The 24,907-nt window shown below is 35.3% G+C and overlaps 4 protein-coding genes and 2 pseudogenes across 20 annotated transcripts; 2 read left to right on the top strand and 4 right to left on the bottom strand.

Moving 5' to 3' along the window:
* Positions 1-128: 128 nt before the first annotated feature.
* Positions 129-1,828, bottom strand: LOC104727037 (protein DETOXIFICATION 50 pseudogene; annotated as a pseudogene). Its single transcript, XR_015580910.1, has one exon. The product of XR_015580910.1 is annotated as a protein DETOXIFICATION 50 pseudogene (transcript).
* A 1,449-nt stretch (positions 1,829-3,277) lies between these two features.
* Positions 3,278-5,050, bottom strand: LOC104727028 (protein DETOXIFICATION 50). Its single transcript, XM_010446022.3, has one exon. It carries the CDS (start codon positions 4,918-4,920, stop codon positions 3,388-3,390), a length of 1,533 nt encoding a protein of 510 aa, XP_010444324.1. The 5' UTR covers positions 4,921-5,050; the 3' UTR covers positions 3,278-3,387.
* A 6,496-nt stretch (positions 5,051-11,546) lies between these two features.
* Positions 11,547-14,729, bottom strand: LOC104726997 (serine/arginine-rich splicing factor RS41). Of its 12 annotated transcripts, none has more exons than XM_087465475.1 (8): positions 14,547-14,672; positions 13,717-13,827; positions 13,391-13,548; positions 12,995-13,309; positions 12,701-12,813; positions 12,370-12,611; positions 11,758-12,267; positions 11,547-11,660 (listed from the first exon to the last, which is right to left on the bottom strand). In XM_087465475.1, the coding sequence occupies exons 4-8, from the start codon at positions 12,999-13,001 to the stop codon at positions 11,630-11,632; spliced, it is 903 nt and encodes a 300-aa protein (XP_087321601.1). In that variant the 5' UTR covers positions 13,002-13,309; positions 13,391-13,548; positions 13,717-13,827; positions 14,547-14,672; the 3' UTR covers positions 11,547-11,629. The 12 variants fall into 12 exon arrangements, with proteins under 12 accessions (XP_087321601.1, XP_010444314.1, XP_087321608.1 ...); XM_010446012.3 differs by having other exon boundaries at positions 11,547-11,663; positions 14,547-14,649; XM_087465482.1 differs by having other exon boundaries at positions 14,576-14,643.
* A 193-nt stretch (positions 14,730-14,922) lies between these two features.
* Positions 14,923-17,059, bottom strand: LOC104726982 (uncharacterized). 4 transcript variants are annotated; one of them, XM_087465433.1, is made up of 7 exons: positions 16,458-17,059; positions 16,144-16,262; positions 15,942-16,030; positions 15,786-15,860; positions 15,585-15,692; positions 15,389-15,490; positions 14,923-15,310 (listed from the first exon to the last, which is right to left on the bottom strand). In XM_087465433.1, exons 1-7 carry the CDS (start codon positions 16,487-16,489, stop codon positions 15,008-15,010), a joined length of 828 nt encoding a protein of 275 aa, XP_087321559.1. In that variant the 5' UTR covers positions 16,490-17,059; the 3' UTR covers positions 14,923-15,007. The 4 variants fall into 4 exon arrangements, with proteins under 4 accessions (XP_087321559.1, XP_087321562.1, XP_087321567.1 ...); XM_087465436.1 differs by having other exon boundaries at positions 16,144-16,283; positions 16,458-17,006; XM_087465441.1 differs by having other exon boundaries at positions 16,441-16,992.
* Positions 17,060-20,169: 3,110 nt separating this feature from the next.
* LOC147948922 (uncharacterized) lies at positions 20,170-22,214 on the top strand. Its single transcript, XM_087469263.1, has 4 exons — positions 20,170-20,677; positions 20,783-21,090; positions 21,168-21,659; positions 21,756-22,214. The coding sequence occupies exons 1-4, from the start codon at positions 20,170-20,172 to the stop codon at positions 22,212-22,214; spliced, it is 1,767 nt and encodes a 588-aa protein (XP_087325389.1).
* A 1,162-nt stretch (positions 22,215-23,376) lies between these two features.
* On the top strand, positions 23,377-24,486 carry LOC104726971 (ethylene-responsive transcription factor ERF025 pseudogene; annotated as a pseudogene). Its single transcript, XR_015580906.1, has one exon. The product of XR_015580906.1 is annotated as an ethylene-responsive transcription factor ERF025 pseudogene (transcript).
* Positions 24,487-24,907: the final 421 nt, after the last annotated feature.

Genomic DNA, 24,907 nt, shown 5'->3' with positions numbered 1-24,907 from the left:
TTATTGGTATCCTACAAAATTTACATCAGCATCTCACATTTACTAAAAAGTTACCAATTAACTCGAAACAAAGACATTATTATTGACTATCTTAGACTTTTTATTTATTTATTTAAATTAACATGACATCATTCAAACTTTTACCATTTATTTTATTTATTTTAGTTATTTTATTTATTTTATTTATTTTATTTATTTTATTTATTTTATTTATTTTATTTAGGTATACAGGATAATTCATACATGGTCAACTAGTTTACTACCACTTGGTCAACTAGCTGAGCCTCAACTTCGTCCTCGTTGTTGTGGTTGCCACTAGCCACTGCCATTGTGAGCTCCCTAGCCCTTTCCGCCTCCAATTCCCAATCAGTCCTGTATATTACCATCATCATACCAACCATACAGGTGATTTGTGCGGCGAGCATTCCTTTCCAAAATCCCTCAAATCCAAATTCAAACCAAAACGCCATAATTACTCCCACAGGTATCCCAACCGCGTAAAATGACACTCCATTAATGATAACTACGGTCATCGGTCTCGCAGATCCTCTAAGAACGCCGCATCCCGTTGTTTGCAGAGAGTTCCCTAATTCGCAAAAGCCAACGATTAGCAGAGCCTTCATAGTCAACTGAATGATATTGTCGTTGTTGGTGAAAAGCCTAGTCCATTTTTCTCTAAAAGAGACAACAAATGTGAGAGCCATGAACCCCATTGCAATGCTGAGACTGAGTCCAACAACGACTACTCTTTTCACTCTCTGTGGTTGGTTGGAACCAAGCTCATTTCCAACTCGGGTCGAGACTCCTAAACTCAAGGAATGATGGAAACTGTAAACAAGAGAAGTTATTTTGATGATAATTCCCATCGAAGCAATGCTTGCTTTAGGGTCTGAGAGGACTCCACAAAGAAATGTGATAATTTCATAGAACCACCACTCAAGACAAACCGATATACAATATGGTAGTGCGAGACAAAGTAGTTTTTTCCATTCTCTCACATTATCTTCATATGTCTCCTCATAAATCTGCTCGGCCTCGTCATCACTTGGATTTTCTTCAGAAAAACAATTGTAGAGGAAGATAAAGGCGAGTAGGTTTAAATTTGACACAACTTCACTCATGGCAAAACCTTTAATCCCATAACCAAGATACGTCACAAAAAATGACATGATTGGCCAGTAAAGAAGATTTGCGGTCAGTGTGCAGTATAATAAAGGAAGAGTCTCTGATTTGGTCTTGAGATAAACTTTTAGTGGGTGTAAGAAAGACTGAATGAAGAGATCTGGGATAGACCAAAGCAGAAAGATGTGAGCTTCAGACACGAGGTCCTGGTTTTGTAGCAACATTCCAGGAATTTTCTCCATGTAGATCCAGACAAGCATAATGGGAAAAGAAATTAGGAGGAGGAGGATGATTCCTCGTTTAATAGTTGCATGGACATAGTTATAACGTCTAGCGCCAAAGGCTTGGGAGCAAATAGGTTCAATACCCATTGTTAGACCAGAGAAAAGTGAATATCCAGTGATATTCACAAATGCAATGGCAAAGGCACCACTAGCAAGAGTGTCATCTCCAAGACCCCCGAGGATGGACATAGAGATGAATGAGCGAATGTAGCTGGCGATATTTATAAGGACCAATGGGTAAGAGATTTTACCGATTAATATTGCTTCATTTATGAAGACGGGGAAAAGAGAGACGTAATTTCTTAAGAATAGTAGTCTCTCATGATTGACTCTCGGGAGTAAGGGTGTTGTAATTTCGCTTCCGGCAAGATTTGATTCACTCATTCTTGTTGTTTTTTGTCAATAAAATTTAGGTGTGATTTGTGAATAATAATTGTTAATGCGCTTGGCTTTATATAAAGAATGTAGTATGAGTTTTCACATTATTAGTATGCCATTTCTGTAATATGTTATATATTCAAGTCAAAGTTTCGAATTTGAGCAACCTATTTAATTTTACACATAGTTTCTACTAAATTGAATATACAGTGATTAGGCTTGGGCATAAAAACCGTACCCGAATATCTAGTCTGGAACCCGATCCAAAAAACCAGGTTTAAATTGGGTATGGATTTACCTATAAAACTTTATTGTGTTCTATTTTCCAATACCCATGGATTCGGGTTAGGGTTGGTTATACATGGTACCGGTTCGGGTATTCATCAAATCATAATATATAAATATATCTAAAAATATTTATAATATTTAGCATTAATATAATTCAGTTGCCCACAATTATAATTATAATTTTGAATATATCAATTAGTTTTATACCTAAATATCAAAAAGTAATCAAATTATTTAAAATTATTTGTTAAATAAGTTTAAATTTATTTGAATTTAATTAATTTTAAATCTTTTTTTCGGGTATCCAGTTGTTTGGATACGAATCAGGTTTTGAAATTTGTAACTCAAATCAACTCGAATGCGATATTACCCGAACCGAACCGAATCCAAATATCAAAATATATTCAATGAGTTCTATTTTTTAAAATCCGTTTATCTGAACCCGATCAGATAATATCTGAACTCGAACGGATTATCCAAATTCCAGACCTAGTAGTGATACATGGTAACATCCATATAAAACTATATGATACGACTAATTTAAGGTCGTTGTTGTTTAGAAAAATAAATTACTTTCTGTGATTGTGATATGTTTTTTTCTTATTTCAGTCAACAAACACAATATTAAATGTAAATTTATACACATGAGTTTTGTTCTATTTGAATTTGTATATTTTTTCTATTCAAATGAAATTGCTTTGGTTGCATTTGCATATGGATGTTGGTCTCATGGTAATTTTTGGCCAAACAAGAAATGATGAAAGGCTCCTTATATATAGATAACTTGGCATGAATCATGCACCTTTCGGAGTCTTTATATGTGTAAACAATCAAGTTGAGTATTAATCGGATACTAGACGTTCCAAAACATTAAGTAGAAATTCATGATTTTTTTTTTTTTGTAAATAGGTTATATAAAACAATGGTATAGTCCAAAACATTAACCGGATACCATTGTATAAGGCTATAGTCCAAAACAATGGTAAAAAATTACCGTGGCAAAATGGTAGAAACTGTTCCATAGTATCCACCTAGTTTTGAAACTCTGTAGCCATTAATTCATAGCCTTATACAACTTTTTTTTGGTCAACCTTTTCTTTAAATCTTTTATAAATTTTAAAACCTTGAGTACAAAAGATGAATCTCTCAATAATTGTTATCATTATACACTACAAAAATTTACATTAATCATCCAACGATTCCCCTTCTCCAATAAAGAAAAAAAGTTATCAATTAATTCAAATGAAAGTCAATTTAATTTGTTTTTTTTTTTTTGTGTTAATGACCGTCCCATGATTGACTCATTCCTCCCTAATTATATTTTAACCATCCCAGCCTCCACATCCTCCTTTACGTCGTCGTCACTGCTGCCACTATCCACCGCAGTGGTGAGCTCCTTAGCCCTTTCAGCCTCCAATTCCCAATCAGTCCTACACGTAGCTGCCATCATACCAATCACACATGTGATCTGCGCCGCGAGCATCCCGAGCCAAAGTCCCTTGAATCCGAACCCAAACCAAAACGCCATAACTGCTCCAACCGGGATACCAACAGCGTAAAACGCCACCCCGTTGATATTAGCTCCGATCTTCGGCCTCGCGGAGCCTCTGAGAACCCCGCAACCCGTAGTTTGCGGGCAGTTCCCAAGCTCGCATAAGCCGACGATTGGCAGAGCCATGGCAGTCAACTTCATGATTTCTTTGTCATCTGTGAAAAACATCGCCCATGTGTTTCTAACCGAGACAGTGAACGTGAAAGCCGTGAACCCGAGGGCGATGCTGAGACCAAGTCCAACAATGGCGGCTCTTTTAGCTCTCTGCGGCTGGTTCGAACCAAGCTCGTTTCCCACCCGAGTGGACACTCCTAAGCTCAAGGAATTAGGGAAGATGTAAACAAGGGAAGTGATTTGGATGAGGATTCCCATAGAAGCAACGCTTGCTTTAGGGTCTATGAGAAACCCACAAAGCAAAATCATAATCTCATAGCACCACCACTCGAGACAAACCGATATACAACTCGGTATCGCGAGACAGAGCAGTTTCTTCCATTCTCTCACGCTATCTTCATACGTCTCCTCTGTAACCTTCTCGTCCTCGTCCACACTTAGCTTCTCTTCCAAGAAACAGATGTAGATGAAGAGAAAGGCAACAAGGTTGAAGTTAGACACAACACCACTCAAGGCGATGCCTTTGATCCCCAAACCGAGATAACTCACTAACAAGAACGTGACCGGCAAGTGGAGAAAGCTCGCGACCACTGTGCAGATTGATAAAGGAAGAGTCTTTGACTGCGTCCGGAGATAAACTCTTAATGGGTGTAAGAAAGATTGAGCAACGAGATCTGGAACAGAGTAAAGCAAAAAGATATGAGCTTCGGACGCGAGCTTCTTGTCCTGTTTCAAGATTAGAAGAATCTTCTCCATGTTCATCCAAAGAAGTGCAACAGGGAGAGAAGTGACTAGGAGGAGGATGATCCCTCGCCTAATAGTCGCGCTGACGTGGTTGTACCGTCTAGCTCCGAAGGCTTGAGAGCAGATAGACTCAACTCCCATGGTTAAACCAGAGAAAAGAGAGTATCCGGTGATGTTTGCGAATGCGGCGGCCAGAGAGCCACCGGCGAGAGTGGCGTCTCCGAGACCGCCGAGGAAAGACAGAGAGACGAAAGAGCGAACGTAGAGGAAGAGACCAGTGAGGACCAAAGGGTAAGAGATTTTGCCGATTGAGATGGCTTCATTTATGTAGACAGAGGGAACAGAGGAGTAATCTTTCAGAAAATGTAGTTTCTGATGAGAGCTTTTTTGGAGTAAAGGTATTGTAACTTCGTCTCTGACACGATTTGATTGACTCATTCTTCTTTGTTTTTGTCAATATCTATGTGTGTGTGAGAGAGAGAGAGAGAGAGAGAAGAGAGAAGATTCTTTTTAGGTGTGAAGAAGATTGGTTGTGCATTTGGCTTTATATAGAGAGGAGTGGTGGATTTTAATATTGTTAGTATTCCTTTTAAGTCATATGTTAAAAAATTCACACGCTTATTTATAACACTTTTTGATTTAATTTTTTCCACATGTATTTCATTTCATTTGGATTTGCATAAATGTGTAGTTAGCTATAAGTCTAATATTTTATATAGTACATAAGATTTTTACTCAGTCTGACTTTGTAATGTGACATTGTAGTAGCATGCGTATAAATCAATATACGACTTAATAATTATTATTTTTCTTTTTTTTCCGTCATATTTTTCTTTTTTATATATATAGTCAACATATACGATATTAAATATAGATTTGTGTATTTTGTTCCATTTGAATTCTGTATACACGTGAAGTACTATGGTTAAATCTATGCACACGGTATTTACTAAGTTTTGAATCTGTATAGTAACACATTTGATAGCATGTATTAATGTATATACATCAAGTTGTAATTTAAGAAAATATTGATTCTTATAGTATTTATTTTATTTTTGTCTTATGTTATTTTTCCAAGTCAGAGAATACGATATTCAGTGTACCATATAATGTACATTGTTTAGTTTACTCAGTTTGTATGTGTATAAATGAGACGTGGTAGAATACGCATAAATCAATATAAGTATAAAGTCGTTCGTCATTTAAAAAATATCTATTATTTTCTGGTTTTTGTCATAGATTTTTTCTTTTAATTTTACTCAAGTTCAATGTAAATATAAATACATGTACATTCTATTGTATCTGAATTTGTACGCACGTGTGTAACTAAATATCGAATTTGATAGTGAACATGTTTACGTTTCTACTGGATATAAATTTGTATAGTGACATATCAAAAGCATTGTGTATTGACTGTAAGCAAATCCTTTAACAAAAAAAAAAACAAAAACAAAAAACATTGTGTATTGAAATCTTATGATAAGAATACAGTCTGCCATATTAGCTATCAATGTTAATTTTTTGTTCACGTTATGATTTTTAACCTTGGACAAGAACTCATCATTCTCGTAGCTTTCAAAAACATTCACCCATACATTATTTCGTCTTTAGGCAACCCTTACGATCGAAGACTCATTCGATCCTTCAAAAATTACAAGTACACAAACACAACAAAAGTGTTAACTTTTCATCATCACAAGTCTCTTTTAATCAAATACGAAATGATTAGAATTTTAGATTAACTGACACGGAACGTAATAATAATCTGAAACAAGGGGACGGGTCAAATTATCATGTTTAACGTGCCACTAAGTACTTGACGATCGAGTGGGTTTTTAACCTATTCAAATAGAAACTTCATCTTCTCTCTTTTCTTTTTGTTTTTGGTTATCATTTTTCTGCTTATAACTTTTCAAAGTCGCGAGTTTACACGCGGTGTGTGTCCCACGCGTTGAATTAGCCAACTGGTGGAGTTTTGGGGTTTAACGAACAAACAAAAAAGTTTATCGTTTACTCACACAACAATTTTCGAATTTAGATTTGGATTATGATATGTGGTAATATATAAATTCCTAATCTGCTTTTATACTAATTTTAAGTGTCAATTCAACAAAAGTTAAAGGGGAATTTATACGTTATATGAAAACTCTGGTCAATAAAAATAATTGGAAGTTCGTTAATATGCTAACTATGAAGTGGTATTGGCTGGTCGGACGTTGACCAGACAAAACAGTGTTTGAACAAAATAGTGTTCAACAACATTGGAGAAGAGAAAAAAAAAAATCGTTTTGGGACCAAATAAACCATAAAGAAGAAGAGAACTTGTATTTTAAGACAAAAAGAGAAAAGAAAAGAAAAATCATATACAGTAGCTATAATATAAGAATTAAATTTACAAATTTTATTCCATGTCCAACTATACTGATATATATTTTCTAATATATATCACAGTGAATAATTAAAAAATTTGTTTATTGCTAAAATGATTGCATGATTATCATCTATTTTCTACTGTATAAAACTGGAAATGCGGAGTTATATATCTCTATATACGCCAAATTTGTGATTGTTTATTTTGAAGTGTACGCCAGTGTTAATTGCTTATAATTAGTGTGTGAGAGTTACAGTCATTCACTGTATAAATATTTTCAGTTCATTAAATTGAATTTACTTACACTTTTCATAACACAACTGAATAAAAGGGACTTAACATGTGCCCCATACCCATTATCCTTTTCCTATTTGAATTCTCTTTTATAATTGTGATGTTTTGCAAATCTTTTTGTCCTTACTTCAACAAAAAAATAAATAAACTACAAGTACAAGTTTTGATAGGACGAAGACTTTTTCATCGATCGGGTCTCTCGTGTTTATATATTAGAGCATTTGTAAACTGCAAGGAGATCTTTTGTGGTTTACTAGCTAGTTTTCGTAACTTCTTACACATGTCACATCATTTTTAGTCGAATAAAACTTATCATTTAGAGACTTATAACTTGTGATCCAATTATGTGGGAACACTTCAAAAAGAGAATTATTTGACACGCTAATTTACAAGTTGGATCTTAGTAACCTCCTTGCGCCACCTTGTGGAAGAACTAGGACATAATGCAATAAAATATTACATATAGATGCAAAATATCATTAACTTATCTTTTCTTTATATACCGTGTTGAATTTGTATATATATATCATGGTTTTATGACCTAAGAGCACTTCTATCGGAGTAGAATTAGAGATATTTTGATGAACAAATTGACAAACAAGTAAACTCCGATTATAAGCAAATTTCATAAAACCCTTCTAGAGAGTGATATGTATGATCTTAGTATACTTATGATTTGGCTTATATTATTTATGTATTAATATTGGGTAATAAAACTTTGCATTATGTGAATGGTACAATGTTATTATGTTAATGATGTCACTATGAAATATATGCTAGCATATCTTATCACAACAATACAATTGATTATTGAATTAAATATATATATATATATATATATATTCCTTTCGATATTATATTGAGAGAAACTGATGAAGAAAAAATAAAAATATATAAGCACTGATTAAACCTTTAGACTCTTATCTATCATACTTTTGGAATTGAATAGAGGGAGGTGGTCATGGTTATCTCTTGTCGAGTGTCGACGATGGCAACTCGTCGTGCAATTTTTTCTGCCGTACCTTTTTTGTCCTATATAAATATAATTGTTTTCTTTTGTAGTTTGCTACGAGACTACGTTGTCGATATGTTGAAAAGCTATAGAATATATTAATACATGTATGTACATTTTATTTGTCTATTTTTGCTCTTTTAATGGTTATTTTCTTTAAAGTGCATTGAGTCAAATATATAAAACGCCTTTCGGTAGATCTCATTCTGGAAGTTTTGTACTAAAGAACCTTACTGCCTATAACACGTGTTTCTCTAATCATGATGTGTACTAAACTTATGACTTGTGAGAAACAAAACAAAGTAAATGACAAAACAAGTAAAGCTACGGCAAATAAACAAAGGTCCAAAAAAATTATATAAATTAACTACTGAGAAAAATGTGAATCTCATATCAAATACGTAAAAGGATAAGTTAGTATTTTGTTTTTCGTTTTATTTGGTTCGTTTTCTATATTGGCAACACATATAGTTTGGTTCAATTCTGATCACTTAGGAAAAAGAAAAAATTAAAAAAAAATTAAAAGAAAATCTTGATTTGGATTTATGATTAAAATTGGGGTTTGGTTTTTCAAACTGAGCCCGTAATTATGGCATAGATTGCTTACAAAATTATTCATTGAAAAAAGTGAATAAATGATCATTGCTAGAAATAACCATGTATAAATTTAATATCTAAACAATGGGTAGGATTTGTAATGTTGAAAAAAAAAACAAATTGTAGGATAGTGTAGATTCGTTTCACTCAGAACATTGCTTCATTTAGTTGAAAACGAATCATCAACATTGACTATGGATATTATAGTTGAATGACATTTTCATTATTTTCTTCACTTATAATCAAAACTTTAAAGGTTTCAATAGTATAACTATATGATGTGTCAATGAATATCAACTACATTCATTGGATTCTAGAGATAAATTCGTAACCAACTTCTCGTCCCCCATTTACCATCTTTTCATTTTATAATTATAATCACAATCTATCTTTCCAGCTAAGACAATATTTTAATGAAATGTGATTAGTTGTAAAATCTATGAGTAGGTTGATTAGCTCTTTTGCTTCCCTTTCCCGAAGATAATCACAACAATAGATTCCTACAATATTATTATAAAGAATAATAAAAAAGAGAGACAAAACAAAAGTTTGTCTTCAATCTTTATAAGCCGTAATAATAATATAAAGAGTTTTGTGTTGAGAAAGTCAAAAAAAAATGAAAAATGAAGCGACTTGTAGGTGTTAAAGCAACACAATATAAGGGTGATTCATCCAGTCATCATTTTATACGGCTACACATCCACCGGTCCATATTTATTTGGGACCAGCACACTTCTTATTATAATATACCATTTCTTTTGTATTTTACTTTCTCATAATATACTCTATACAATCTAAGTAAGTTAAGTCGACATATTATTCAATTATAAGCAGAGAAACGTACAGTTCCCCGGCCCTTTTCTAATTCAATTTGACTTCCAAAGCTTTCTTCTTTTTTTAAGAAAGTTTTATGATATTTTGGAACGATTTGGTGACGTTAACGATTGCATGTTTCAAGGACACTAAACTTGTTGGGAAGAACAAAGCTAGGAGTTAATAATGTCTCCATCAAATCTATCAATCAAGATCCATTGAAAGATAGAATGGTTACGTTAGATTGCGTTCAGTGCTTGAATTTTTGCTAGTAATCGATAAGATGAGATAATGTATGTGTGTGTGTGAGTTGGAGTTGCGTTTTTAGACTCTCATGTCTCAACAACTGAGACACTCCTCTTTATCTTTTTACTTTTTCTAGTAGTTTTAGCCTAATAAGTAAACCCACTCTTTACCACAACCTCTCCCTTATAGTAATGTTTCTGCCTAACTTCCCTCTTTTTCATCCTCATTTTAAGTTTACTCATCACATAAAACAAATGGCACTTATCACCATTCACCATATTCGTTTCTACCTAGGTGTATGTCTAACCACTGACAGTTGTAATGAATCTGATGTTTACTTACCATAGTTTTGTCCGTTTGTTTTGAGCTTTGCGTTCATATTTACACTTTACTATATAAACCCGTAACCTTTGTACATAAAGAAAAATGTTACTTATTTATTACTTATGTGTTTAGTTTTACAATTTGTGAAGCACAAAATGTTCTATATCTCAAAGTTGATGATCAACGGAGTGTGTATGTCTAACCACTGACAGTTGTAATGAATCTGATGTTTACTTACTATAGTTTTGTCCGTTTGTTTTGAGCTTTGCGTTCATATTTACACTTTACTATATAAACCCGTAAACTTTGTACATAAAGAAAAATGTTACTTAAACACAAAATGTTCTATACCTTAAAGTTGATGATCAACGGAGTGTGTATGTCTAACCACTGATAGTTGTAATGAATCTGATGTTTACTTACTATAGTTTTGTCCGTTTGTTTTGAGCTTTGCGTTCATATTTACACTTTACTATATAAACCCGTAAACTTTGTACATAAAGAAAAATGTTACTTAAACACAAAATGTTCTATACCTTAAAGTTGATGATCAACGGAGTGTGTATGTCTAACCACTGATAGTTGTAATGAATCTGATGTTTACTTACTATAGTTTTGTCCGTTTGTTTTGAGCTTTGCGTTCATATTTACACTTTACTATATAAACCCGTAAACTTTGTACATAAAGAAAAATGTTACTTAAACACAAAATGTTCTATACCTTAAAGTTGATGATCAACGGAGTGTGTATGTCTAACCACTGACAGTTGTAATGAATCTGATGTTTACTTACTATAGTTTTGTCCGTTTGTTTTGAGCTTTGCGTCCATATTTACACTTTACTATATAAAACCCTGTAACCTTTGTACATAAAGAAAAGTCGTACGGTTCGGGAGCCGAGCTTAGTGTGTGACTCGTTGGTTTAGGATTAGATTAAGATAAAAAAAAAAAAAAAAAAGGTACTATGTTATTTTCATCGACAATTATTCACAAGGTTCTCCGTACAAATCCCTGCCTTATAATCCCTGCCTTATTTTAAATATCATGAACACTTTACTATATAAAACCCTGTAACCTTTGGACATAAAGAAAAGTGTTACTTTTATGTGTTTAGTTTTACAATTTGTGAAACACAAAATGTTCTATATCTCAAAGTTGATGATTAACGGAGTGTGCAGAAAACGTTACTGACCTTAACCTAACGAGAGTAACGTTTAGCTGTGATTGTCGACTATATTTTTTAGCTGTGCTTTGATATTAAAAGAGATACTAAAGTCAGATAATGTAATCCCAACGAGAGTAACGTTTCACCAATACTACAATAAGCGAATCCTTACGAGTCAAAATAAATGAAGTTTACAAAAGCACTCTTAACAAGACTCAAAACGAACACACTAAATAACTAAAGCATGACATAGCAAAGACTTCAGTTCAGAACATGAGAGACATTTCGTTTGTGAATCTCACACAATCATTTTGTCTGCATCCAATCATTCCTCTGCTTGAGGCGAACGCGAGGGGCTGCTTCAGTGTCAAACCACAAAACAAAAATATGTAAGTATATGACGATATAGATATGATTCAAAATGTAATCTAAAGATAGCTTGAGATGGGGTACCTCTCGCGTATTGGGCTTTCTGCACCATCATATCCTCTTACTGCATCTTCTTCCATTATCTGTCCAGGGCTTTCAACTTGACCATTCTCAGGGCTTGACTTCGACCTTGACCTCGATCTCTCCCTCCTCTTCTCATATGGAGGAGGGCTCCTGCTTTCATCACGTTCCTTTTTCGGACTTCGGTTCCTCACAGCTCCATTCTCAGGGCTAGCCACCCTCTCCCTCCTACGGTCATCCCTCTTATAATCAGGGCTAAGTCTGGCTCTCCTGTAAGGGCTAGGGCTGCGTCGTCCGCGACCATAATCAGGACTAGTCCTTTCCCTCCTGTGAGCTACTGGACTAGCACCTCGGCCATAGTCAGGACTTCCCCTTTCTCTTCTGTAAGGACTCGGTGACCGCCTTCTCCTATCAGGTGACCTATCACGGCGTCTTTCAGGGCTGTATCCGTTCCCTCTCGCATCATCATCTTTCTTAGCATACTCCACTGAGATCACGTTGTCCATCAGCTTACTGCAAGAACAAAAAAAAAAAACAGACAATGATGGAAGCTGTAAGTAGGGAAAGCATTCAGGACAAATGAGAGTGTGAAACTGGACAAGAAAAGAAAGAAACCTTGAATTTGTAGATTCCAGTGCTCTGGTGGCATCTTCTTGCGACTCATATTGGATAAACGCAAAGTTCCTTCTAATTCTAACATTAACGATTTTTCCATACGGCTCAAAGTGTCTCTCCAAGTCCCGAGTCCTAGTGCCCTGTGCATCGAAGTTGATCACAAACAGAGTCTTGGAAGGTCTCATGCTAGACGATGATCTCCTTGAACCACCACCTGATCTTCCAGCAGCTACACGGTCATTCTATACCATGTATTAGAAATTTGCATTCAATCACTAGATCCGTCTCGATAGTATTAGTAAAATCTTAAAAATGATATTCAATTTTCTACCTTTGTCCACTCAACACGGAGCCTGCGTCCCGTGCGGCCATATTCATAGCGATCAAGCGCACGGATGGCATCTTCAGCATCTCTCTCGTCTTCCATATAGACAAAAGCAAACCCTGCGGAAAGAACCAAGAGGCAGAAATCAGAACAATCATATAAAGTAAACCAAGTAAATGAACCTCCTTCAATAGGACTTCTAATATAAAGACTCCTCCTTCCAAATACTTACTGTGACAAATATATTTGAACATTCCGTAGAACCTAAAAACTCTACAAACTATAAGTAGTTTTACAGACCTTGCATTATGGAATTAATATGTCAAAGAAGAACAACTGAAAATGAGGATGAGGAGGAGGAGGTCAGACGGAATTGTGAACAGAAACGCGGTGGTGCATTCTCCATTTTGATATGCTGCCTCTGGTGTGAGAGGTTGGTTGGTATGATTCTACCAAAGAGGCATGTCCAAGAGTAGGAAAAGTCAAGAGGAATGAAATGCAACTAAGGCGGGGGTTATGGGAACGTAGTGCCATTGCGCAGATGAGGCAGGAAATGGATTATTCCATATGGTCCATCAATGGGGCAGGGTGGGAGAATGGGCATCCCAAATAATCCTGCGCCAAAATCAAATTTTGAGTATGGCGGTTTACCCTAAAATTACTCGGATCTTTTCTCTTCTGAGGTATGCTATGTACTTCATGCCGGGTGCTTCAAGTGGCTAGGCGGATGCTGGAATCAGATGACTGACGAACCAATGGGATGCAGAGAGCAAAAGGACGGTCCTCCAGAGATTCTTATCGAATGAGCGTGGAACGTGGGATGCAGAGAGCAAAAGGACGGTCCTCCAGAGATGCTTATGGAATGAGCGTGTACGTGGAAACAAGAACAATGCTTTTTATTGAATTTGGCTTGTTCATCGGATTTGGAGTGGTTTACAAGACTTTTTATCCATCCAAGTTGACCAAAACAAAAACAAAAAGAAGGAAACTAAGAGAGGATAAAAAAAAAAGCCAAGACTTACCAGCTTTCATATCAACCCTCTCGACCTTGCCATATTTTCTGAAAAGCCGCTCAAGATCACCCTCACGAGCATCATACTCAAAGTTCCCGCAGAAGACAGGCTTCATGTTTCCTACAAACAGACCACAGAAAACGATTTTATAGCTCCTCTCAACAACCAAAGCAACAAAAGAGATACCAGACAGAGCACATAATACACCCAAAATAAAACAATTAGACACACGAACATATGTTTAAAGAATATAGACAAAGAACATAACAGAGACGCCAAACCACAACAAATTTTTAGTCCTTAATATACTTCAAAATTCCAAATCTAAAACTATAATCACCACAACCCATAAACCCACCACAGCAAAATATGATCAGATATACTTCAAGATTTAAAAAAATTAAAACTTTAGATTCATCCACAACCCATAACATTCCACAGCAAATATAGTTCAAGATAACTAAAAGGCAACTCCAATTTATCACAAAAGATTCAAACTTTTAATCAAAATATACATAAAGATTTCAAATTCAAACTCCAATACATCACAAACCTAAATAATATCCCAATCAAGCTGTTAAACAAAGGAAGTGCAGCTTAAAGTAATATATAATCCATCCAGCTATGATAAAACCTCAGATCTGACATAAATTATATGAGAAAACCAAAGCTAGAGACAACAACAACAACAACAAAAATTCAAAGAAGAAAAGTGAAATTTGACGAACAAGAAAAGAGAGAGAGAGAGAGAGAGAGAGAGAAAAGCGAGAGACCAAACACAGAGATCAAAATTAAGGTTTATAGAAATTACAGACAAGAAAAAGCTTCTCTGAGATTACCCTTAAACTTGAAAGTTGAAAAATCGTACCGGCCGTCGAAAGCTCAAAGTCGAAACCCTAGAGAGGATACACAAAAAGCTTCTCTAGATTTTTTTTTTTGTTTGTTTGCTTTCTTCGAGGCTCCGCAGATAATAAATGTGAAAACAGATTTTATATATATTTTATTTTTATTTTTATTTTTGTGGTCAAATAAATTTGATTTTGTTAATAGTATTAAATTTAAGTCTAATAAAGATTAAAGACTCTTTTTATTTTCGTTAATAACTAGGATCCACTTTGGGCCTCTTGTCTTAAGTCTTAACCACACACAAAATGTAAATTCATTATACAAACAAGATTCTACAATAATCTCTTTAAAAAATGAAAATACAAAATCTGGAAAAAAAAAAAATCATATTATATATACCCATTTTACACTATCATTTTTGGATTTGCAATGACAAGTTGTTTTTGTAACAATATCATGAAGGGATTTGGTTCATCATCACAAACTTGAGATACAGTTCATATAACTCCCATAACAATAACCCTATAATGGTGTCTCTTGCAAGGCTTTTTAAAACCTTTTGAATCCAGCCGTTTGATGATGATGTTGTACCACCTTTATATGAATCTCCTCTTCCCACCAAGTCTCTAAACCGAAGATCCCCGGAGTCCGACACCAATGCGTAGATCACACCGTTCATGTGTCCTTTTCCGATCACACCCACTACTGTTTTACAACCGTTCACTGCCTTACTCCTCTTCAACGACCAAGCTAGATACTGTCCAAGCAAAAAGAACATTACTTTAACAAAGTATTATTATCTACTTCAATTAGTTTGGCGGTTTTTTATGCTTACGGTGTCTCTTTCGTGTATTAGAGGTAGTAAGAGTGATGGGTATGAGAAACTTAGCCGTTCGTATAGCTGCAAACTTCCATTGCTTTCATCTGTTTCTTGTTCCTGTTGCAATGAGTATACAAACCCCAAAGTTACAAACTTTATCATAGTCTTCAAAGTTTAACTAAACCCGAGTTGGGGAAAAGAAAATAAAAACCTTAAGCTCAGCTGCGGATATACTGGATGAAGATGTGATTGCCCGAGTCACAGCCATCACCAGGTTAAGCTTCTCTCCCCATTTCAGAGAGTTCCAAGCCCTTTCGAGCTACAACATTAAAGAAAGCCATTAGTCCCATTGGTTTCATATCCATATGGCATATGTAACTACAGAAACAATCACTTAGTTGTTGAACATTACTGTGATTTCGATGGGTCTGTCTCCAAGAACCAGCTGTGCACCAACTTCCTCAGAAGCTTTCCGAGCAGCACGAAACTACATGCAAAAGTTTGATCAAGAACATTCTCAATATCTAAAAACGAACCTTTAAAATCATATGGATACTCAAAACCATACCTCATCCCCAAAAGGTCGGTCAGCAACAGAAGATAACTTAGAAGAGAAAACCGCTAAGAGAAGCCGCAAGGCCAACGCAGTTTGGCCTCCTATGATCATCCCAACCAGCCAACACACACACCAACAAAAAAAAAATCAAACATTGAAGCAAAACCAAGTACATGGATAAAGAAAGGTGAAGTCTTTGATTAGATAGTTATACCCAAGTCTAAGCTCCGGCCTACAGCACCGAGAAAGCCTGTTCCAGTCAACGACAACACTCCAGATTTCAAGTTAGTGTCAGCCTCTCCTCCAACACTCGAAGTATACATAATCCCAGCTCTGCAATACCAACATCAACCTCTGCAATGTGTTACTGTCAGATACTTTTGTTCCCCAAATCACAATTCCCATCACAACACAATGACCTCTCAATACCTAATCCAATTCCCTCAATTCATCAAATTGACAACAAATTCTCAAACTTTCATAGATAAACTCATCAAATTTCACATAAAACCCTAAAAAGAATTTGACTTTCCTGCTACGACAGAGCTCGACGGCGACATTATCAGGTTTCAAAGTACGAACGACGCGTTCAACGACGGAAGCAGACTCCGACGAGATATGAGAAGTACCCACAAGCCAAATCGCTTCCGGCTCAACGAACTCCTTGCGCCAAGATGGAACAGGGCCAAAGCTCTGTTTCTGGACCAGAACCAAAGTCCCGTTATCAGCGAGGTCAAGCAACTCCGGGAAAGTTTTAGCGATTGCGGCTCGTGAGTCCGACGCAATCTCGTTGCGGAAATCAAAGTCCGGCGGTGGAGTCTGGACAGAGACGGAGACGGAGAGTGAGAGTTTGGTGGGTTTGATGAAGAAAGGCTTTGAATTTATTAAGGGTGTGAAGAAGGGGAAGGTTACTGGACTTGGAAGGAGTTTCATCGGATGCTGATGAACTCCGAGAGAGTCAGAGAGATGAGATGATGATCAAAGTCGAGATTTTTATTTTCTTGATTTCAACTAAAATCGTGTGTTGTGAAAAGATTGAAACTTTGATTGGTTTAGAATACATTTGGGTTGTTTTGTGATTTTTTACGAGGATGACGAGAGTGCACGTTAATGGCCACAATGGGTACTTTGACAGTTTGACGTTTTGACATTAGTATTGAAACTATCCAATTCAGTTTAGTCGATTCTCAAATCTTATTTACCTTACGATTTTGCATATATCAGAAAATGGTCTAGATCTAAGAACATTTGTATCTTATCCCATTATGATTACATTTACACATTCAAAGCATCAAATTCATAAATAACAATACAAGCTAGTGGTCACTAAACTCACTTTTGGGGCTTGACCGGCATTGACCGATCATCGGAAAAGTTAGCATAGCACGTTTAGTAGGCAATTAAGACAGTGTTCATAGGCCATAGATAGGGGCGGGCATTAGCACGTGATGCTGGACAATGAACAAAAAAAGACAAGTAAAAGTAAATTCAGTCAGGTCGAAGGAAGCAAAGAAGCAAAAGAGGAGCTAAAGGACCGGAGGTTGTCGTATGGGTGAAATGTGGCTTTTATATAACGTTGGGTAGTAGTACCAACTTGGTACAATGGGTAGGGGCCTGCATCTTCTGCATGACCTTTCTCTAATGCATATATGTAGAGAAAAAATCATGTCGAGTGTTATGTATTCGAATTATATTCTCCATGATACCTTTAAATGGCTGTGTGTAGCGTACTGACGTAGGATTGAAGTAGTAGTAATAGTTTAATAATACCTAACATGGGTGTGATTAGAGGATGATCTCACATCATTTTTTTAGTGATCTTGTGGGCTGTAATTATGAAACAAATAAAATATGGAAAACGAGCCTATAGGAGAGTCCTACCGTGATACACAAATCGTGTGGGACATTTCATTTCTCATAATATAAAGTAAGACTCGTCGTCTTACCAAGCTTTGGCTGGCTTCCTTAAGTGCTCACCATTACCCATTAAAAGTATATCTTGACTTTTTTAACTATTTTATTTCTGTCATTTTATTGCCTCTTTGGTACCTTTCACCCTTAACTATTATTTGATTAACTAATTTAATTTTCTCTTCGTAATATTGAAATCGCGCAAGGTACGTGTTCGATTCGCAGCCTAGCTTTTTGGGTTTATTTTCCCTTTAAAAAAAAGAAAAAAATCGTTGGCAAAAGTGGAATGAAAATACCTTTTTGTACAACTCATTAAGTGGAAAGGTCGATACTTGAATACTTGAATACTTGATACGGAAGGGTATCTTCACTATCCTCCAAACAAGAACAAAAAGTTCTGATTTGTTCAATTTCTTCCAAATTCTTTAATACTAGGTTTTAATACAATTTATAAAATTAAATGCCAATGGTTATATAGTACAATTCTACGCTTTGATTATTGGCATGTGTATAACTTTTTTCTTTTCCACAAATGATAACTTTATTCAATTTTAAAATTATCAATGCATAATGTTTTCCGAAGTCACTGAGGCTGAGTTATATAGAATTCAGAATAGAAAGTGTTATCAATACATCCAAATTTTGCTAAATTGTGAGCAGTACTTACAGCCTCTTCTTATAAAAAAAAATTTATGATTAGTTTCTGCGCATTAAGTTTTGTAAAGAAACATTATTTTCATGTGATCAAAATATTAAATACTAACAATTATGTGCAATATATAGCATACCAGTTAAAATTATCACTATGTCTTTTTATTTCTTTTTGCAAATTATCATCTATGGTGTGTAGTTTGGCAAATTCACCAGAGAATGTCTTTAGACTTGACAAATAATGCTATTCGGAAAAGAAATCTATAAAAGTTTTAGAACTTTTCTGAAAAGAATTATAAAGATTACTGTTACCAACAAGAATACAAAAGTATACCTCGTTAATATTTTGCTCATTCGAGCAACGGAAAAGATGTTTTTTTGGTCCCATCAATTCTTTATACTAGTATGTTCCACTAGAACTCTACAACCTTACAGTATATTATATTAGTAGTCACTCCGTGCTACACACCGATTTAATTTACAATGTTTTTGAATATTTTTCTATGATTTTAAAAATTCTTAGTTAAGATAATATTAATTAAATAAAAATATTATTTGAGATTTGAGATACAGTATGAAGATTAGTAAAATGTGTATCTTTCTATTTATGAAAAATTGTAGTTAAGAGCATATAGAAAATTTATTATTTAATTAGATAATAAATGCACTAATTTTTATATCAATTTCTATTTATTAGGTAAATGTAATTTATACTTTTTCCGGTTTTTTACTTGTCTTGTTTTCTCATATAAATTTTAAAAAAACTATTAAATTATCTGTTTTACCCTTAATTAATATATTTTATTTGTTAAAACTTTAAAACAGCAGGGATAAAACTGAAATATTCACCAAGAATTTTCATTGAAAACCTGAAACGACAACTAAATTAAAACATAGGAAATATTTCATTGTTATAGGAGTCACATAAACTATGTGAAAGTTATAGATATGCAATCATTACATATTAATATATTTTCTTATATATGTAATATTTCTAAATGTTATTATTAATCATTCATTGCATTACTATACATATTATGAAAGTTACAAAAATGAGAGTTAGTATAAAATATGAGATTAATGAGATGGAATAGGAAAGTTAATAAAAAAATGTATCAGGTTTATAAAAATACATTATTGTGAATTAATAACTAAAATTTTCTATTGTTTTAAATATATATATTCAAGAGTTATATATTATAAATATAGATCTATGAAAGGGAATTTTAGCTAATCAAATCATGAATTTAAATATATATTCACTTCTTTCTTAAACAGAAATATATATAGTTATCTCTTTATCACAAAAAATATATTCAATTCTCATTTAGCTATTTAGAAATTATATATTAAAATATACTTTAGTTTATTTTTTATTTTATTTTTGCCAACCATTTGGCCACAACATGCCGGCCCATTAGCCGTATCCCTACATTCGTAGGGAGCAAGACTCAATCTCTGGTGTGATGGTGCCTTGTGCATTAAGGAATTATCTTCCATTTACAAAAAACTAAACTTTATAGGATGTTTGATCCTTTAAGAGAGAGAAAGGATTGAGATCAAATATTAATGATCATAAATTCGCAAGTGTTTATATATTTTAGTTGCGCAGGAAATGTTCCATGGATTGAATACTAATCAACGATGTAAGTCGGATTTTCTGGCATTTAAAACGGATATGAGCAAAGCATACGACCGTGTTGAATGGGAGTTTCTGGAAGCGGTTATGATTAAGTTAGGATTTGATAGTCGGTGGATTACTTGGATTATGTGGTGTGTTTCTTCGGTATCATATCAAGTTCTTTTCAATGGTCAACCTCGGGGTTCCATTTTACCAAAGAGGGGGTTACGCCAGGGTGATCCTCTTTCTCCCTATTTGTTCATTCTTTGTACAGAGGTTCTAATAGCGAATATTAAAAAGGCTGAACGTGAAAACAAACTTACCGGAATATCGATTGCTCGAGATTGTCCGTCAATATTGCACTTATTGTTTGCTGATGATAGTCTGTTCTTCTGTAAAGCAGAGGAGTCTGAATGTAAGGTGGTAATGGATATTATAGGTAATTACGGAAAAGCGTCGGGACAAGAGGTGAATTTAGAGAAATCTTCTATTATGTTTGGTAAGAAAGTTCCGCCGGATGTACGATCTCGGATAAAATCAGTAATTGGTATTTCTAGGGAGGGAGGTATGGGTTCTTATTTGGGAATTCCTGAAAATCTCCAGGGTTCGAAGACTAACGTTTTCAGTTATGTTAATGAACGTCTGGATGAGCGAGTTAATGGTTGATCAGCGAAGATCCTATCTAAAGGGGGTAAAGAAATTATGATTAAGTCGGTGGCATTAGCTCTACCAACTCATGTTATGTCGAGCTTCAAATTGCCACAGGCATTAACGACCAAACTTACGGGAGCCATATCAAGATTCTGGTGGAAGTCTAATGATAAGGCTAGAGGCATGCATTGGGTAGCTTGGGATAAAATGTGTGAGGATAAATGTGATGGGGGTTTGGGGTTTCACGCTTTGGAAGAATTTAATGATGCAATGTTGGCTAAGCAGTATTGGCGACTGATTCATTACCCGAATTCTTTAATGGCTCGGGTAATGCGTGGTCGTTACTTCCGGAGAAGACATCTATTACGGGCAAATAAACCATATTCTCCATCCTTTGCGTGAAGGAGTATTTTTCTGTTAAGGGACTAGTGGAACGTGGGGCACGATGGATAGTAGGTTCGGGTGGTGACATTTCGGTATGGCGGGATCCTTGGATACCAGACCACCATCCACGACCAGCGACTGGTAGGGGGAGAATCCTACATCCTAATTTTAAGGTCAACCATTTAATTAATCCCCTTACGCTGGATTGGCATTTGCCCATTTTAGAGGAGTATATGGATCCTGCGGATATTCCGCTTATACAGAGCTTGGTGGTTAGCAAGACATTACGTTCGGATAGATTGATTTGGCATTATACTAAGTCCGGTAAATATTCTGTGAGATCTGGATATAGGCTAGCACGGGAGTTACAGAAGGAGGTCAAATTTGGGCCAACGTGTACAGTGTTACGGGCACAAGCTTGGAAACTTGAAGTCCCATCAAAGGTTCAACATTTTTTCTGGCAAGTGGCGTCTGGTAGTCTTCCTGTCAAGGAACGGATCGCTCATCGGGGGGTCCGGTGTGATGTTACATGTCAACGGTGCGGTTCTGCGGTGGAGTCTATTAACCATGCTCTTTTTGAGTGTGAATGATCCCGTTTGGTTTGGGAGTTATCACCGATTCATACACCATCGACTGGCTTTCCTTATGGATCAGTGTATTCAAATTTAGACTTCTTATATTCTAAGGTGTTCTCAAGCTCCGGGGGATCAAGTATTGGATATTTATTGCCTTGGATACTTTGGACAATTTGGAAAGATAGGAATAAAAAGGTATTTCAAGGAGTCGAGGCTGAGCCAATGGATATTATAAATCAGGCGACAAACGACAAACTTTTGTGGGAGGAGGCAAAGTCCTTTGCTGTGAATTTGTTGCCTCCTCAGCCACCCCCGGAGGATAGAGTTATTTCTGTTTGCTGTAAGGTTGATGGTTCCTGGAAAGGTTTGGACCCTTTAGAGGGCTTGGGATGGTGGTATGGTACTCAAGATGACAGGACGCTACTTTTGGGTGCTCGCAGTCTCCGTCGTAGTCCTTCGTCCCTTCATTCGGAGTTTAATGCCTTGCTTTAGCCTATGGAGTCTCTTCGGGCGGCAGGGATTGATTGTCAGAATTTTGAGTCAGATAGCGCTGAATTGGTGGCGATGGTGCAGGCTCCGGATGACTTGCTAGCTTTTTCACATTTATTGGAAGATTTTCACTCCCTCAGATCATCTTTCACCTCCTTCACTCTGACCCAAATCCCGCGATTGTCAAACGTCCGAGCAGATAGTCTAGCTCGATCCTCTAGACCTTTAGCTTCTGAAGTCTCATTTGTAAACTCTTTCGCTCCAGTTTGGGTAACCAACCTTGGAGTTTCTTTTTAATTTATTTTAATGTTTGGTTGAAAAAAAAAAAAAAATTCGCAAGTGTTTCAAAATAATAAATTAAAAATGAGAAGTAATATAAACAAAAATGAAAATTGAGGAAAATAGTGGGAAGATATAAAGAAATGCATAAAATGATGGTATTATTTCAAATCAAGACATAAATGATTATGTTCATAATTTATCCTGAAATTCCTATTATGAAAACTTATAAATTTTATGTAATTCAAAACTACCATGACGTTTGAAATAATAAGTGTGAACCGAACAAAATAATTATATAATTAGATTAAACCATCTCACAATCTTACGTAATTTTTCAGAAAGTAAGCTCAAAAATTTAATTTTATATAAAAAAAATTTATGAGCTTGTAGTTAATTAGGTCCTAACAAAAAAGTACAGGTGTCAGAAAAATAGTAAGTCAAATGTCATCTCTTTAGTAAAAGTTGAGAAAAACCTTCTCATATTATATAAGATTATTCAATACTTGTCAGTTTTTGTGGCTGAATAGATTATCCATAAGTCAAGCCAATATAAGAAAAGCTCTATTATCCATAAGTTTTTAACCCTTTTTCTTATATAAATCGTGTGGCTGTTTAGTTATTTTACCTCAGAGGCTCAACCCAATATAAAAAAAAAAGCTCTACCCAATAGGCTACTATCGAATCAATTAGTGTAGTTTGTGATTTGGTCATCCTGAGTGGCTGTCTCTACATGGGGTTCACAAATCTACTCTTTTTATTTTATTTTATTTTAAATGGTATGTATACTAGTATAAAAATTGAATATGATCAATTGAGGAATGAGGTGAGAGGAAAATTGCAATTTCTCTTTATACAAATCATAAAGAAATAAATATCATAATCAAATACTATAAATTGTATAAATGTGTAACAGCTAACATCATTTCAACCAAAAAACGGAGCTTCTTACGAATTTGCCACGGTTTTAAAATCTCTTTCATCTAAGAACATATCATAATACTATATATACAACAAAACACACTTTGATACAAAAAAAAAAACACAAAACACATTTGTTACATTAGTTTAACTTATCAGACAAAACACATTAAGCTTCTTTTTATGTCGAATACTTATTCTCCGACCACCGGGAATCAAGAAACTACGACGTCGTCTCGTGAAGTCTCAATCGCATTGCCTTCGAAACCTTCTGATCAGTCTCCTCAATCCTCTCCAAGCTCTTCTTCTTCACCGAGACCGTCTTCTCTCGCCGTCGCCGGTGGATCTCCGGCGAGGAGAACGGGGACTGGATTATCCGGGAAGCACTCTTTCTTCAGGGGAATACGGCTACGAAACGGGAAATGGGTATCGGAGATCAGAGAGCCACGTAAAACGACGAGAATATGGCTCGGGACTTATCCAGCACCGGAGATGGCTGCCGCGGCTTACGACGTGGCGGCTTTAGCTTTAAAAGGCTCCGACGCCGTTTTGAACTTTCCTGGTTTGGCTTTGACTTACGTGCCTCCGGTTTCGAACTCTGCTGCGGATATAAGAGCGGCTGCTAGCAAAGCAGCGGAGATGAAACAGCCGGATCCGGGTGAAGCTGAGAAGGTATTGGATCCGACGGGTCAACCCGGAAAAGAGGAAGAACTAGTAGTAGAAGTAGAAGAAGGGTTGGAGTTTATGGATGAGGAAGAGATGTTGAATATGCCGACTTTGTTGACGGAGATGGCTGAAGGTATGTTGATGAGTCCACCGAGAATGATGATAACTCCGACCGTGGATGATGATTCGCCGGATAATCATCATGGAGATAATCTTTGGAGTTACAAATAAAAAATCCTTTGAAGCTGTCTTTTTCTTGTTTTTTATTTTTCCGGTCGAATGAGATATTTTTTTTGGGGTCGCTCTGTGTAATGGGAAAGTCAAATAGGTTATTAATATTTTTGAAAAACGTTATTTTTATGCATATTTGTTGTATTGCTCTATGAATTCGATTTTCTTTTTCTTTCTTTTTCTATTGATTTTTATAAGTATTTAATCCTAAGTTTTTAGGTCAACTGTTTATTTATGCTGCTTTTAGATAGAGAACGATTTTTTTTTCAATAACAAATGTATAGAAGTATCTAGAAGCAACAAAAAATGTTTGTGGTAACTGATCCAATTTTTTTTTAACAAAAAAAAAATAAAACTGATCCAATTTTAAATATATCTTAAAATCTGAAAATAGAACATGTTCTAACTGTTAGTATTATTTGACAAGAGAGAAAAAAAGTTCATGGAAAACATGAAAGCTTAATTTTCTATTTTGTCAACAGCAACTTAAATGTTTGAACGATAGAACTGTCATATATTAACTGCATAGGAGAAATTTGTTTGGAAGTTTGGAACATCATGTCCACTATGTTCCTCTTCCCATCAGACCACACACACAT

The sequence above is a fragment of the Camelina sativa genome, chromosome 2, assembly GCF_030686135.1.
Source record: "Camelina sativa cultivar CO46 ecotype springtype chromosome 2, ASM3068613v1".
NCBI classification, from domain to species: domain Eukaryota; kingdom Viridiplantae; phylum Streptophyta; class Magnoliopsida; order Brassicales; family Brassicaceae; genus Camelina; species Camelina sativa.
The sequence above is the reverse complement of the archived record's forward strand: the minus strand, read 5'-3'. Positions and strand labels throughout refer to the sequence as shown.